Here is a 14,493-nt window from a genome sequence, read left to right as displayed (position 1 = left end):
GTTTCAAGAAAAGAATGAGAAGAATGACCTAACGATTGAGTCCATCCTTGTTCACACGCAGGGCCATTAAGATGACATTTATTTTGTGTTAGGAATTCTTCAAGTGCTTTTTTTAAATGTTTAATCATATCTCACTTTCAAAATGTGTGCTTATAATCTGGAAGGACGCACTATGTTTTCGTTTCCTGTTTTTACCTTACCATGTATTGAGACCATGCACAATGGTGACTTTGCATTTTAAATAAATTGATTTATTTGTTTTCAAAAAGAATGATACCGTTTTAAGTTAGTACATACCAGACTTTTTTTCCTCTGCATTGACATGGTCACTGACAGATTTCTGTAAATCAAATTTAAATTGTGTTTTGTTTAGGCTGACGACCTATCAGCACAATCTATAATGCAGGAGTGTTTGTAGCGTCTGCATTGAATGTGATGGCGGCCCATTCGGTTTCCATTGACAAATCCTCCAAAAGAAAGGAACAGGTGGGTGAGTATGACTATACTGAAATACTCCACACATAACCTTGTGATCAGCCTAATGTTGTCAGAATGTCAAATTTGTAAATTGCTGTTTTAATTTGCTACAGTTATGTGGAATGTATTGATATGATGTAGCAGAAAGTTCTCTGACATGATTTAAGAACAATGTTTGAGGTAAGGGATAGCTTTTTAAAGAAAAACTCAAGCTCCGCAACAAGGTGTTAACGTTGAAATAGCAAAAAACAAGCAAAGACGAAAATTAACAAAAGAAAAAAAAAAACAAAAAGTGGTAGTTGGATAAAACAATTTAACTCACCTTGTGAAGTACAGTAAAGCTGCAGCATGCAAATGGTGCACAACAACAAGGCGAAACTAGGACAAATCAACACAAATTTTGTAGCCACTGGAGGGCGCAGAGAAAAAAACGCAGCCCTGACTGATACGGTCAACCGTCACAAAAAGCATGGCACTCATGACATGCAAACCAATGCAAGAAGGTTCTTAGAGACAGACTAACGGGTGACACTGGCTTATATATGTCCCTGGTGACATATTTGATGTTTTTGTTGGTATGCATTGTTGGTATGCGCATGCACAAAGGCCTATTCTATGCTTTAAGTGCCACCTCTGGCAGTCTAGAGGCGTGAAATAGAATGACAGGTACATATGTAACAGCGGTTCTATGAGCCCCGGATGACGGCCAGAGGCGGTGCTAAAAGCATGGAATAAGCCTTCGTAAGCGCAAGACGAGAATGCATCAAAAAAGTCACCCGGTAGTCTGCCCCTCAGAACCTACTCGCACTAGCAACGCAGGGACAAGAATTCTGAGTGACAAGTAACTCTGGCAGTCGTCCGGGGCTCATAGAACAGCTGTTACATACGTAACTGTCATTCTATTTCGCACCTCCAGACCACCAGAGGCGGTGCTAAAAGCACGGAATGACGAATAACAGCGAGGTCACAAGGAGTCCCCGGGCACTCACCTTAACGTCACATTGTTCACATGATCACGTATGCTTGCGGGATTTTGGAACACCCCTCACAAGTGTGGCGACTTCTTAGGCTGTCCTGAAAGGGGTTCCCTTAGAGCAGGCATGTCCAAACCCAGTCCTCGAGGGCCACCTATCCTGCATGTTTTTGATGTTTCTGTCATCCAATGCAACTGATTCAAATGATCAGGTTTGTTGTCAGGCTTCCGCTGAGCTTGCTTGATGAGATGATCATTTAAATTAGGTGTGTTAGGAGGACAGAAGCCTCCAAAACATGCCGGATAGGCAGCCCTCGAGGACTGGGTTTGGACATGCCTGCTCTAAGAAGTCGCCACACTCGTAGTAGAATGCGCGTGAGCTCCTGAAAGCAAGGGGTGTTCCAAAATCCGCAAGCATACGTGATCATGTGAACAATCCAGCGAGACAATCATTGTTTGGAATGAAGGAAGCCCTTGGAAGGGCCCTCGTACGAAATGAAAAGCTGAGACAACTTACCAAATGACACCGTAGCATCCACATAACAATGCAGTGCACAGGGCACAAGAGGTCGCCAAAAGTCCCAGCTTCCCCAAGTGGGGGCACAAAATGCGCTATGCATAAAGGTTTGTTGATATAGGAAAAAGACCGGACCGTCAGTGCAAAAGCGGCAATCTGCCACAGAATGACCGCAGCACCATCAGGGTGCTGCTTGATGCAGAAAGGTCTGACAGACAGAATGTGCAAATCCCCAACATGTTTGGCAGAGACAACAGAGAGCAAAAATGCTAAATGCAAAAGTGTTTCAGAGAAACCCACGAGAGGGACCTCACACAGGGGTTCAAAAGGAGGCTGGCACAAGGAGCCAAGCACTGCATGCAGGTCCCAGGCAGATGTGGCGCACTGTAGGGCCGGAGACGCCGGCCCCCTTTCATGAACAAAGAAACAAGCGCGTAAAAAGGAAACCTGGCATTGACAAGAGTGCGCCAGACTGAATCAGAGCAGCAGCTCACGAATGGGTTGGGCCCCTCAAAGGCCAAACACACAGGCGCAGCCGATGAGGGTGGGGATGCCACATTCGACCCGCTTGCTGGGACAACAGATCCGACCGGGCTGGAAGATGCCAGTGTCGGCAAAACACAGGCTATGGGGCATAGGGAACCACCTCCTTGCCGGCCAAAAGGGAGCCACCAGCAGCAGTGTGTGGCCTTCTTGAAGGACCCTCTGGAGAACCATCCAGAGCAGGGTAAGGCGGGGGGGGGGGGGGGCGGTACTGGAGACAACAGGGCCAACAGGGTGCCAAGTGTGGCATCCCACAAGACTATGAATCTGCTACCTGATTTAGGACACCCGGAAGATAGGTTGCCCACAGACTGGCTAGGTGGCCCCATTGAAGAAGGGCTCAAGCGACCAACAGCAGCCTGACGGATCTGGCTCCCCCCTGATGATCGATGTGGAAAATTGTTGAGGTGTTGTTAGACAGTACAAGGTTGGCCAACACTGAAGTAATGGCAGGAAGTGGATGAGCTCCAGATGAAACCCCCCAGGACACGCAGAATGTCGTCCCAGCATGGCCACGGAGTGCAGTGACAGCCCAACAAAGGTGGTCTACACTGAGGGAACCATAGACGACATTGCCAAGTTGACCCTCAGTTGAAATCTTTAAATCCTGACAAAAACCCCATTTATACTTGCAAGCATTTAGTTAATAGGCCTATCTGCAGCTTTTTTCTTCTTTTTCTTCCACCCTTCTCCCGGCTCAGAGAGGGGGCTAGTTAGATGGTGAAAGATGATTTGAACCCCATTTTGCCTTGTGCTGATCAACAATCGCAGGTTATGAGATCGACCACCTGCGGTCCACTTGACTGGATTGTGGGGAGGTTCCTGCCCAATGGCTTCCCCTACTGTCAAGACATCATTGCACTATACGGCACAATATTATTTCTGTAATCTGTATTGTGTATCTGTATTTGTCTGTATTTGGTACACGCAGCATTCACTTCAACTGTTGAGCCTGGAAGGGCCGTCCTCCACCTGTGGTCCCTTCTAAAGGTTCCTGATTTTCCTCAAATTGGGGTTTTTGAGTTTTTCCTTCCCCTTCTGGGATCTTTGAGCAGGGGATGCTGTTGTGTACCTATAATGAAAAGATGTATCTGTATGTCTTCATTTTTTAAAAGAAGTTTCAACATGACCTCTTTTCACCTGTGAAGCCCTTTGAGACTTCGGTGATTCAGGGCTATACAAATAAAATTTGATGAATTGATTGACCCTGCTCCCCAACGAGACACTTGACGAAGCAGCATGGTAGTATCCCTAACCACTTGAACACGAGACTGCGTGTAGATCAGCCAGTCATCCTGGTATAGGAGAACTTTCATGCCCCTCACCTTCACAAAGCGAGTGAACACCCTTGGCGAGAGTGAGTGGCGGAACAGAAGCACTTGGAACTGCCAGTGGCCGCCCTTGTAAGCAAAGCGCAAACATTTTCTGTGATGAGGCGTGATGGTGACATGAAAGTAAGTGTCTATCAGATCTACCGATGTAAACGATTTGCCGAGACCGACTGACCGCAATACATCGGGACGTTGTTAACATGCGAAATGGTAACCTTTTGAGGTACTGATTGAGCCCTCTCAGGTCCAAAATCAGGCGAAAACATCTGTCTTCTTTGGGACAAGGAAGTAATTGGAACAAAAAACCTCTGGTGAGACTTGGAAGGAAAACAGGCTTGATGGCCCCTTTGGCCAGGAGAGTGGAAAGCTCCTAATGGAGGGCCAAGGCCTTTGCTGGGTCAGCGATAAAGGTCTCCCGTACCTGAGACTGTATGAGGGGCCGGCATCAAAACTGCAATCTGTACCCCTGGGACAAGGTGGAAAGCACCCAGGGGCCTGACCCCAAAGCAGCCCACAGACGGAGCTGCCGAGGGTAAAAACACCAACACCTCAGTCCCGCGACCACGGAGTCACGGGGCCCTTGTGGGGCGAAGCGGAGGAGCAACTGCCTGGGTCTATCGTCAGGCACCCAAAGACCAGAGCGAAACCTACCAGTGGGTTGAATGCCACTCACAGCGGGCAAGCACCCCTGAAGAGCGAGTGTCCACAGCGGCACATCTTCTGGGGAGCCCCAGGGAACTGGTGCCCATCATTTTGCCACGTAATGGAACATGGTAACGAGGAACACAGGAGGGAAACCAAAGAGGACTAGAAATTACAGAAGCTCTGTCACGGTCGGAAAGCTGCACACGGGCCTCACGGATCCGGAGAGGTTGTTCCAGTGTCTCCACTACACCAGAACCAAAAGATGTTCTAGGAACCACAGCGAACTCCTGTAGAGTACGTCTGAAGGACTCAGTCAAGAAGGACTGAGACGACCACAGAAAGTGGTGCAAACGCACCAAGTAGGATCTCGGTGCCACAGCCATGGCAGTGAACAACAGGTGCGAGACACTTGCCAATGCATGCCGAGTATGCACAAGCACTATAGGCCTTTGTAATGAGGTCATCTGCCATGTGACATTGTATATTTGGACATTGCCATGTACGCCGAGCGAGCTCGTCTGGTGACAAGAACAAGAAGCGACATCCTCCTCCACAACAAGCATGCAGTCTAATCCAATGTTCGCAGCATGTGGCAAAGCTGCCAATGCACGCCCCTCAGAAGTAAGGCAAGCAAAAGCACTTGTATTGGCCCAACAGAACTGCAAGATATCTAAATAATGCCCACACTGTGGGACATTGAAGGCAGCAGAAAGACGTCCACACCGGAAAAAAAGATTTCTCAGAGGAGACTGGGGTCAAGAAACAGCCACCTGATGCTCCCTCAAAGCAAAGCGCAAAAGGAGCACAAGTGAATCTGCATTACCCAATACGGTGAGTGACAGAAGGAGGGGAACTACTAATGGAGTTCCTAGGGTCAAACCCAGACTCACGGAAGAATGAGTCTGAAGCAGACAGAGAAATGGCATCAACATCCTTGTAAAGGTCTGGTGCAACAGCGCCTTGAAAAGGTGAAGGCCTGCCAGAAGCCAAAGCATTCGGCTGGAGGCACTTCTTTAACAGTGGAGACATCCCTTCCTCTTGGGAACGCAAAAAGGCAACCTCGGCCTTTAACCCAGAGGCCCACTGCTGGCCGGCAGCGTGACCTTGGTTAGAGGAGGAAGCAGGCGGACCTAGATTGGCAGACAAGCTTTTCACACCTCGTGTGCGAAGGAGTGCTGAGGAGCCTGCCTACTCAACAGATAGGGTAACGATGTAGCCTTGTTGGATTCCAAAGACCCAGTCACGTCATCCACCGTCACACTGACCTGAGGCAAAGAGGCCGTGTCATTGTGTGCCGAGTCATGGCAACGCAAACATCAGCCACCCCTAGAGTCCAACGCGACAGTGACAACTGAAAAAATTTACTGCCCAGCCTAATTTTCCATCATAAACAGACAAGCTAGTGGCACTTGACGGAAGTCGATGTTTCTAATGTTAGAGGTGAGCAAATTAACATAATTTCACACCTTGTACATGACATGATGCAGCTTATTTCACATTTAAAAGAATGTTGTTCAGACACAGATGTGTCCAGAAAATTCGTCTTGTTTTTGACTTTTTCAATTATACAAGCAAGTTGACCTCTTGTTTGAGACGTGAAAAAAAATTGACTTATACTTGTAAAAATATGGTAGCTGTAATTTACATTTTTCTGGGTATGGAGGTCCTATGGATGTTTCTGATATTCCCTAAATAGGTTAACCATTAAACTTTGGGCTGCTTCCATAAAAACCCGAAGGTGGCACTTCTGAACTATATCTGCTATATTTGCAAGGAATTATGTGCGTACATAGTTTCATGATCTTTTTGTGCATTATGTCAAATGGCCTGGACATACTATGCAATGTCATCGTAAGTGATGTGCAGATGGGACAGACATGACATGTCTGTGTAAAGTAATGATAATTGGGTAAAGAAACCAGTCGATATTGGCGGCAGATATAACTGATTTAATGGTGATATCAATTCCAGCCACTTGAGTTCTCCAGAGTTAGAAAGAAATAACAGGACATTTATTTTGACAGTTTTCAAGTTTTGCAATGTTATAACTTGGTTTTAAAATAAGCCATGTAATCTATGGAGAAACCTGAATTTACATAAATAAGTGTATATTCTATTCTAGATTATTATTTCATCATTCGAATTTCAAAACACAAAATAGATCTGAGTGTCATGACGGCAAATGACCACAGCAGTCAAAACGACTGCTTACTTTTTACACAAGGTAGGGGAACCGGATTGGCTAACATGCAAGGGCAGGAACACACCGGCAACAAGTGGACAATATCAAACTAATGAGACAGGGAAGAAGAGAGGCAGACGCGGGGGAAACAAACACAAACTGAAAGGCAAATTAACCAAAAACCCCACAAACTAAACCCATAACAGAAAAAAACCCAGGCCAAACGTGACAGGGTTGTCTATTTCACTTTCACGCTTTAGGCTGCAGTTTCCCACTCTTTAAAAAAAAAAAAAAAAAATCCCCAGCTCTGTTTTTTGTGCTCTGTTATGATAATAGTTAGCTATACATGATGATATTGGGATGAGATCAACTTTACTGTTGTCAAGGGAAATTTGGCTTGGCCAGAAAGTGCATTTAATTCACAGCAGCATTTAAAACGTACAAAACATAAAACACAGCAGCATAGCAGCATTGTACAGTCAATACAAGGAAACAAATAACACATAACATGTTCATATGACATTATAGTTGATGATACCATGCTGACACAAACACATCAGGACCTGCACTGTTGCTGAGGCACAAAGTCAGTGAAGAAAGTTCACTGGATATGACATTTGATAAACTAAAGGCTTTCTTTGCTCTAATCATGGTGCTTCAGATGGAAATAGTCTGGACTTAGCGAGCGTTTGGTCAGTTGACTGAGGCTGTGCATTTTTTAAGATCATGTCCAAAACTGATTTCAAGAAATCTTACGATTTCTGGGTTTTGACAAAGAAGAGAGTTAATGCACCTGTCTGCAGGAGAACAGATTTTCCCTGATATCTTAAATTTGGGAGACATATGTCCAGAATTGCATCACTATGTGTAAAACTGGTTTTATATAATCAGTGAGGAGCAGCGCATCCCAACAAAAGCAAGTCGTAGCTTCATCCAATACATCGCTAACATCTTAAAACCTTGTTTTTCACATTTTTTTCTCAGTGTTTGTACCACTGTGTTGCTGTCTTTTCGCAGCAAATCAAATGTTCTGCTTTATTTATCTTTAGCAGATGCAAGTTGTAGCCAAGGAAGAAAGTGATACAGAAGAGAGGTTTGAAGGGATGTTAGCAGAGGCACCCAGCCCAGCTCTCACAGATCCGCAGTCACCCATGGACATGGACAAAGCCTCCATTTATCGGTACCGCCAAGTCTGTGTCCAATTTTCGAGTCTGTGTGCATGTGTGTGTGTGCGTGTGCGTGTGTGTGTGTGTGTGTGTGTGAGTAAGTCGGTGTGCATCTGCGCTCCCGGCTTTGTCTGTGTGTGTGGCGCTTCTTTATTCATTTCATTACACTACTTTCATCCCATGTTTCAGGTCATCAAGCCATTTTTAGTATCTGTCCAAGACAGCCAAAGATTGAAACACAATATCTGTGTGATGATCCATCCATCCATTAGCTACCGCTTTATCCGATGTAATGATGTGGGAGCAGCAGCTTCAGCAGGGAAATCCAAACTTCCCTCTATCCACCCACATAGTCCAGTTGCTTTGGAGGATTCCCGGGCATTCCCAGGCCAGACAAGAGACATAGTCTCTCCAGCATGTCCTGGGCCTCATACCCTTGGCACATGCCTGGAACACCCACTTACTCAAATGAAGGCGTGCAGGAGGCATCCTAACCAGATACCAGAGCCACCTAACGTAGCTCCTGTCAATGCGGAGGAGCAGCAGCTCGACAATGAGTCCCTTCCAGAATCCCGAGCTTCTCTCCTTATCTCAAATTGAGATCCCGGACACCCGGTAATGACCCATCGTCATCCCTCCTTATCAAAGTCGAGGGCAGGAACATAGATCGACCAGTAAACAGACACTTCAACAAGTCATTACAGCGTCATTACAACTATTTTTTAAAATAATTCATGCCTTAGTCCAGTTTCTTAAAAAATGATATAATTTATTTAATTTATTTTTGTTTTTTTTAAAACTACCCCCAAACCACTCTTGCATGTGTCAACGAGCATTGTGCATTTTTCCTGCTGAATATTGGCTCATTGTTCACAGGCAAAGGCCTCAAGATGGGTCAAATTGGTGGATTTCGGAGCCACTTTTCTCATCTTCAAATTTCCCCACAAGTTTTTGATCAGATTCAGTTCAGGACTCTAGACATTCACATCGTTATTGTCCATTTCTTCACTGCCTTGGCAGTTTGTTTCGGGTAATTGTCCTTTTGGACCATCCAGTTGTGGCTGAGCAGGAGTTTCTCTGCAGACTCCTTAAGGTTTTTGTGAAGAATACTGATGAAATCCTCCTTCTTCATAATGTTCCCTCTGCCACTGGAGGAGAAGCATTTCCCTAAAGCTATGTTTTCACTACCATTCCTAATGGTGGCGATGGTGTCTTTGGCTTGCAAGCCTCTCCTCGTTTTCTCCAGACTTACTGAGCATTCATAAGCCCTAATAACTCTAACTGTGTCTCATTAGACCACAGGATGGTTGACAAAAATCGTGCTGGAGGTGACCTCTGGCAAAGGCCAGACAAGCCTCACCATTTTTTTTTTCTTGGGCAGTATTGTCTTCCGAGGCTCCTCATTGCTAAACCTTGAGACCGTCGTCCCTGCCTGGTCAAGTGTTTCCATTAGGGCTTTAGTTGAGGTCTGAGGGTTGATGTGAATCCCTCAGCATATTTTCCTAGTAAATTTGATTCTTGCTACGCCCGCCGAGGATTTTAACAGTGTTGAACCTCAAATTTCAGAGTCCAGAGTCTGGACAGTTGCCATAGGCAGTGTTTCACATAGCCTGCATCTGCGACGCATAATTATTGACAAGGGACGCATACATTCAAATTAACTTGCGACCTCAGGATGCAGCATTTTTTGTAGGGAAGTTGTGAAACACTTAGTCCACACAAGGCAATTTCAACTAGCAGTGGGAGCCTGCTCTCAATGTGACTAATACTCTTCACTTATGCTCTTTGGCTGCCTTAGCAAATCACGTTCTCATGTTCACTTTCTGGTTTGTCGCCTTGAGTTACCACTGTAATTAAGCGCAGCTATGCTTATGCTACTTTCACACAGCGTTATGATAACATTCGTGGTAGGATGCTAGAAGTACTGTATATCGCGCTAAGGTGTGGGTCAAGAAGGCAAAGCAATCAGACTTCTCCCCCCATCCAAACATACAAAGTCGGCTGTTTGGGACTTTTTGGGCTTTTGAAAACAAGACTCTCATTCACATAAAATTACAGAATCCAGACAATTACAAAAAATAATAATAAAAAAATATATATTTATTAGTACACAGTTGAACGATTAATTTGAAATAAACTACTATCACTCATTGGCAGTTAATTTCAAATGTCATCTTTCAAAATATTTTTGTACATTTATACTATAAACAAAACTGTTTATATAATCGACAAAAATTGCTATTTACCAAAAGATTTTGAATTTATACATTTAAGTACCGTGATATTTTTGGTCAAGGTCATCATAACGTCATATTCTGATATCATCCCATGCCTACTCACAAATATTCAAAATAGATAAATATGTTCCAATTGTGACTGATAATTCTCATGATATACTCAAGATGAATATGCCGGCTCACGTTTCATGCTTCGGGGAAAAGAGATTGAATCCATGCCATTAGAGACGCTTTTTGAACACCTACAGGGACAACGCCTGTATGCATAATGTTTGTTAAATTGTGAAGTTCATATTATAAAGCTAAACAAACATATACGGTAAATGCTTTCAAATTGTCAGCTAATTTAAGTTTCTCTTTGACACCTGCCGTGGATGTGTGCTATCGAAAAACATGGCTGATTTGAGTTACCTTAATTTTTAGTTTCACTCTGCTGAGGTTGAAGCCAAGGTGTGCATTAAAAGCTGCAAACTTTGATCAGGACGTCTTCATCATCACTTCAGAGTTTAGTTTATGTTTGTCTCAGTGAGGACAGCATAGTTTCATGTTGCTGTTAAGGAATGAACTATTGAAATAAATGAGCTCACCAAGAAAAAATATTCATATAGAACATAAAGCAAATAGTTACTAATCAATAAAAAACAATGTATGCAAACTCCAAATTACTTCACAAACACATATTACTCACTTACATGCAAATGTATAAAAATACGTTATAGGCTACACTCTATTGTACTTAATAATGTTACAAACAACTGTGACTGATAATGCTCCCGACATTTTCCCCTTACCTTTACTCATACTATCAATTTAGCTGCTCATTTGAAAACGTTGTGGCGAGGCGAAGAAACCACACGTTGCTGTGCTAGTGGAGATCTTTACTCTTCGCATGCCATCACAAAACTGATACAACAAAGTCCAAAACAGCAAAGGCAAAGCCAACAGGTTCAAAGCATCAAAGGATCATAGCAACATGCCTACTGGGTGAGAGACATGGTCCTAGTGTCATCCACACAGCTCCCCCCCGAACACCCAGAAAGGCATAACGGAAAACCCCACAGGGTATTCACCAGTCTGGCACCCTGAGTCTCAGTCCGGTCCTGGGCGGTGGATGTGACACCAGGGCCCCAGGTGCGACAGGAGTAAGGGTGAGACGCTCAGCGTGAAAACCATGAGGTCGCGTTGGCAAAGGGATGTTCTGAAGTTCCACAGGAGCCGGAGTGGCAGTGCTGACCTGCATGCTGGCAGGCACAGTGGGCTTCCGAGGGACGGCCGGTCGCGGCTGCGTCCCAGTCTGTGCCTGGGCATGAACCTGCTGCGGCACCAACACCAGCTGACCCACTCCGATGTAGACTCGGACCATACCTGCGGGCATGGTGAATCGGAGGGGCGGCTGAATGATGGTGGCTGGAGGCCTACTGCTGAGGCCGGACGGACATCGGTAGTAGATGAGGCCGCCCGGCTGGAAGATCCCGGTCGATGGCCAGGGACTCCGAAATTGGACTGCACAGCCGTTCTCACCAGCGCCCGTACCAGCCTGTAGCTGGCTGGCTCGATCCCTGGTGCGCCAAGGGACTGGGCGACGGGTGAGAGGACCCTTGTCGGGGTGCTGGCTGGCTGACGTGGTACCAGCTTGCTGCATTACCTGACGTATAGTTGGCTGGTGGAGGGATGCCACGAAGTGGGACGTCTACGGTGATTCCTCGCTGAAACATTCTGACGTCCGGGGTCACCCATGTGGCGAAACTACATCTCCAACAGCCTGACGAAACTTTCTAACGTCTGGGATAATAATATGGCAAGATGACCCATCCGGGGTCACCATTCTAACGTCCGGGGTCACCAATGTGGCGAGGCGAAGAAACCACACGTTGCTGTGCTAGTGGAGATCTTTACTCTTCGCATGCCATCACAAAACTGATACAACAAAGTCCAAAACAGCAAAGACAAAGCCAACAGGTTCAAAGCATCAAAGGATCATAGCAACATGCCTACTGGGTGAGAGACATGGTCCTAGTGTCCGCCACAACGTAACTCGAATTCGCCGTATGACGGGCAATCCAAACCTATGTTAGTGAATACGTGCAACGCATGCAAAAACTTTAAGTAAAAACATCACGACTTTATGCACATATAAAAAATTGGCAACATAATCTACTGTACAGTTAAATAACATAAATATACAAAGGAAAAATGACATTTACCTTTGGGGCGACGTGACTTGAGCTGGTGGTGGGTGGAGGCGTAGGGGAGCAGATACGAACCCGCACAATTTATTATTTTTTTTTTCTTAAACGAGAACTTTTCTTAAGCGAGAACATATCACTGGCGATTTCCTTCTCTTTAATCCGTAATAGAAGAAGCCTCTCCATTTTGTTGTTGACCGAGGTCCGTCCCCTGTGAAGGAAAGTCATGCCCTTAGAAGACTTGCTTGCTTTAATAGCTTCCTTGTTCTTGAGAATTGCCGAGCCGTTACGGCCATACTCACTAGCAAGGTTAACTATTTGCGTGCCTTCTTCGTATTTTTTTATTATCGCGTGCTTCGTTTCTATTGTCATCATCCTCTTACTTCTTCCTTTACTGCTACTTGCAATTTTAGAAGCCATGTCTAACAGATAAAGTTTGCAAAGTCTTCACAACACACCGACCAGCTGTGCCATCAAGCTAGATGAAGGCGTTAGGCCAAAAGCCTATCGGCATTTCTGTGATTGACGTGACGCCGACCAATAGCATGTAGGCATCTCTGTGACTGAGACCCTGACTGTGACCTTAATCGATCAATAGCATATCTGCATTTCCGTGACTGTGACCATGACTGTGACCTTAATCGACCAATAGCATATCGGCATTTCCGTGACATGCGAGAAAAGTTGTTTTTGTTGATGCAGCAAAGCGAAAAAAATAGTGCAGACACACTGACCGGCACGTTGGATGGTTTGCGTGTAAGAGGGGGACAAAAAAACGCCGCGGTCCACGTCGTAAGATGAAAAATACGTAAAACAGGGGGTTCGTCAACCGGGGGCCCACTGTATTTTATTGTAAGCTTAAAAAATATTTATAATTGTCAACATGCTATTTTTGTCCCCTTTTTTGTCCCTTTGTTATTCTGTCTTGCAAAAAATGACCCACTAACTTTGATGATTCTTTGCACTCATATAGATTGAAACAGAAATCATTTTAACCCTTTCATGCATGACGGTTACTGCAGTGGACAGCTATTAAAACGTCATTTTCAAAAATAAGAATTGGTTTTGAGGGCAGTGTTGCTTATAAGCCTCTAAAGTGGACGTCTGTGAATCCACCCAACACTGCTTTATGTGGTCAACCATTGTAACTGCAGAATAATAGTGTCAACATTCAAGATGGCTGTCAGGAATGAAAACATGCCTGGCACCTCAGGGATTTCTGCTCAATCCTTCTATAATAGGAGACTCCTGCAGGTAAAAAAAAATATTTTTACTTCAGGTAACACCTAATAATCACCATAGTTGTGAAAATTTCCAAGTATTGATTTTAGATTGGGAGGAAAATGCAATTTTTCAGATGTGGATTGCATGCAATTACATGCAATTGCTGAACAGTATATCACTTTTGACAATGCTTTATCTGTAGTAGTTTTCTTTTGTATAAATCAACATTTTATGCTATTAGATTATAAAATGCATTGTATATAGCAATATACAGGTTTTGTGCATTATTCATTATGAGTAACAGGCACAATTCACATGACATAAGCTAGTGCGTCCCTCGACCAGCCACATACATCAGGTAATGACACAGGCTGGGACCAGGTCAGCCTTCTTCTGACCTGGTTCCGGCCAGCACCCTGCTAAGGGTCCTGTCGCCCAGTCCCTCAGTGCCCTCGGGCTCAAGCAAGCCAGCAACAGGCTGGTACAGGTACTGGTGAGAACGGCTGGTGCAATCCAGTTCCAGAGTCCCAGGACGTTTACCGGGATCGTCCAGCCGGACGGCCTCATCCAACACTGATGTCTGTCCGGCCTCAGCAGTAGGCCTCAAGCCAGCTTCATCCAGCTGCCCCTCGAATTCACCATGCCTGTAGGTATGGTCCTGGTATACATCGGAGCGGGTCAGCTGGTGGTGGTGCCGCAGCAGGTTCTTGCCCAGGCACAGGCTGGTCCCTCAGAAACCCATCGTGCCTGCCAGCATTCAGGTCAGAACATCCATTTGGCAACGCCAACTCGTGGTTTTCATGCTGAGAGTCTTACCCTTACTCCTGTCACACCTGGACCCCTGGTGTCACATACACCGCCCAGGACCGGACTGTGTACTCAGGGTTTCAGACAGGCGACTACCCTGTGGGGTTTTTGTTCGGCCTTTCTGGGTGTTCCGGGGGGAGCAGTGGCAGGCACAAGGACCATTTCTCTCACCCAGTAGACATGTTGGAATGAACCTTTGATGCTT

General features: G+C 45.3%; 1 protein-coding gene and 1 long non-coding RNA gene across 36 annotated transcripts in view; one reads left to right on the top strand and one right to left on the bottom strand.

The window, feature by feature from the left end:
- The window catches only part of LOC148423272 (uncharacterized), a 32,231-nt gene extending 20,179 nt beyond the window's left edge, over positions 1–12,052 (bottom strand). Inside the window, exon 1 of the long non-coding RNA XR_015865595.1 lies at positions 10,863–12,052. This is a non-coding gene — a long non-coding RNA (uncharacterized LOC148423272). The remainder of the gene's footprint in view (positions 1–10,862) is intronic.
- Positions 1–14,493, top strand: part of LOC148423271 (homeobox protein PKNOX1-like) — a 200,194-nt gene that overhangs the window by 79,600 nt on the left and 106,101 nt on the right. For 17 of the 35 annotated variants that reach the window (XM_088414723.1, XM_088414719.1, XM_088414721.1 and 14 more), the window contains 2 exons: positions 374–486; positions 7,718–7,848. The exons of 1 other annotated variant lie outside the window; for it this stretch is intronic. In XM_088414723.1, the coding sequence (XP_088270849.1) occupies positions 436–486; positions 7,718–7,848 (182 nt within the window). In that variant the 5' untranslated portion in view covers positions 374–435. Of the gene's footprint in view, positions 1–373; positions 491–7,717; positions 7,849–7,968; positions 8,450–14,493 lie in introns of those variants that run through there. 17 more of the 35 variants (XM_088414728.1, XM_088414727.1, XM_088414726.1 and 14 more) reach the window with 5 other exon arrangements.

The sequence above is a fragment of the Hippichthys cyanospilos genome, chromosome 5 (assembly GCF_059441005.1).
Source record: "Hippichthys cyanospilos isolate Australia breed blue-spotted pipefish chromosome 5, RoL_Hcya_1.0, whole genome shotgun sequence".
NCBI lineage: Eukaryota > Metazoa > Chordata > Actinopteri > Syngnathiformes > Syngnathidae > Hippichthys > Hippichthys cyanospilos.
Note: the sequence above shows the minus strand (reverse complement) of the source record. Positions and strands in the feature narration are given on the sequence as shown.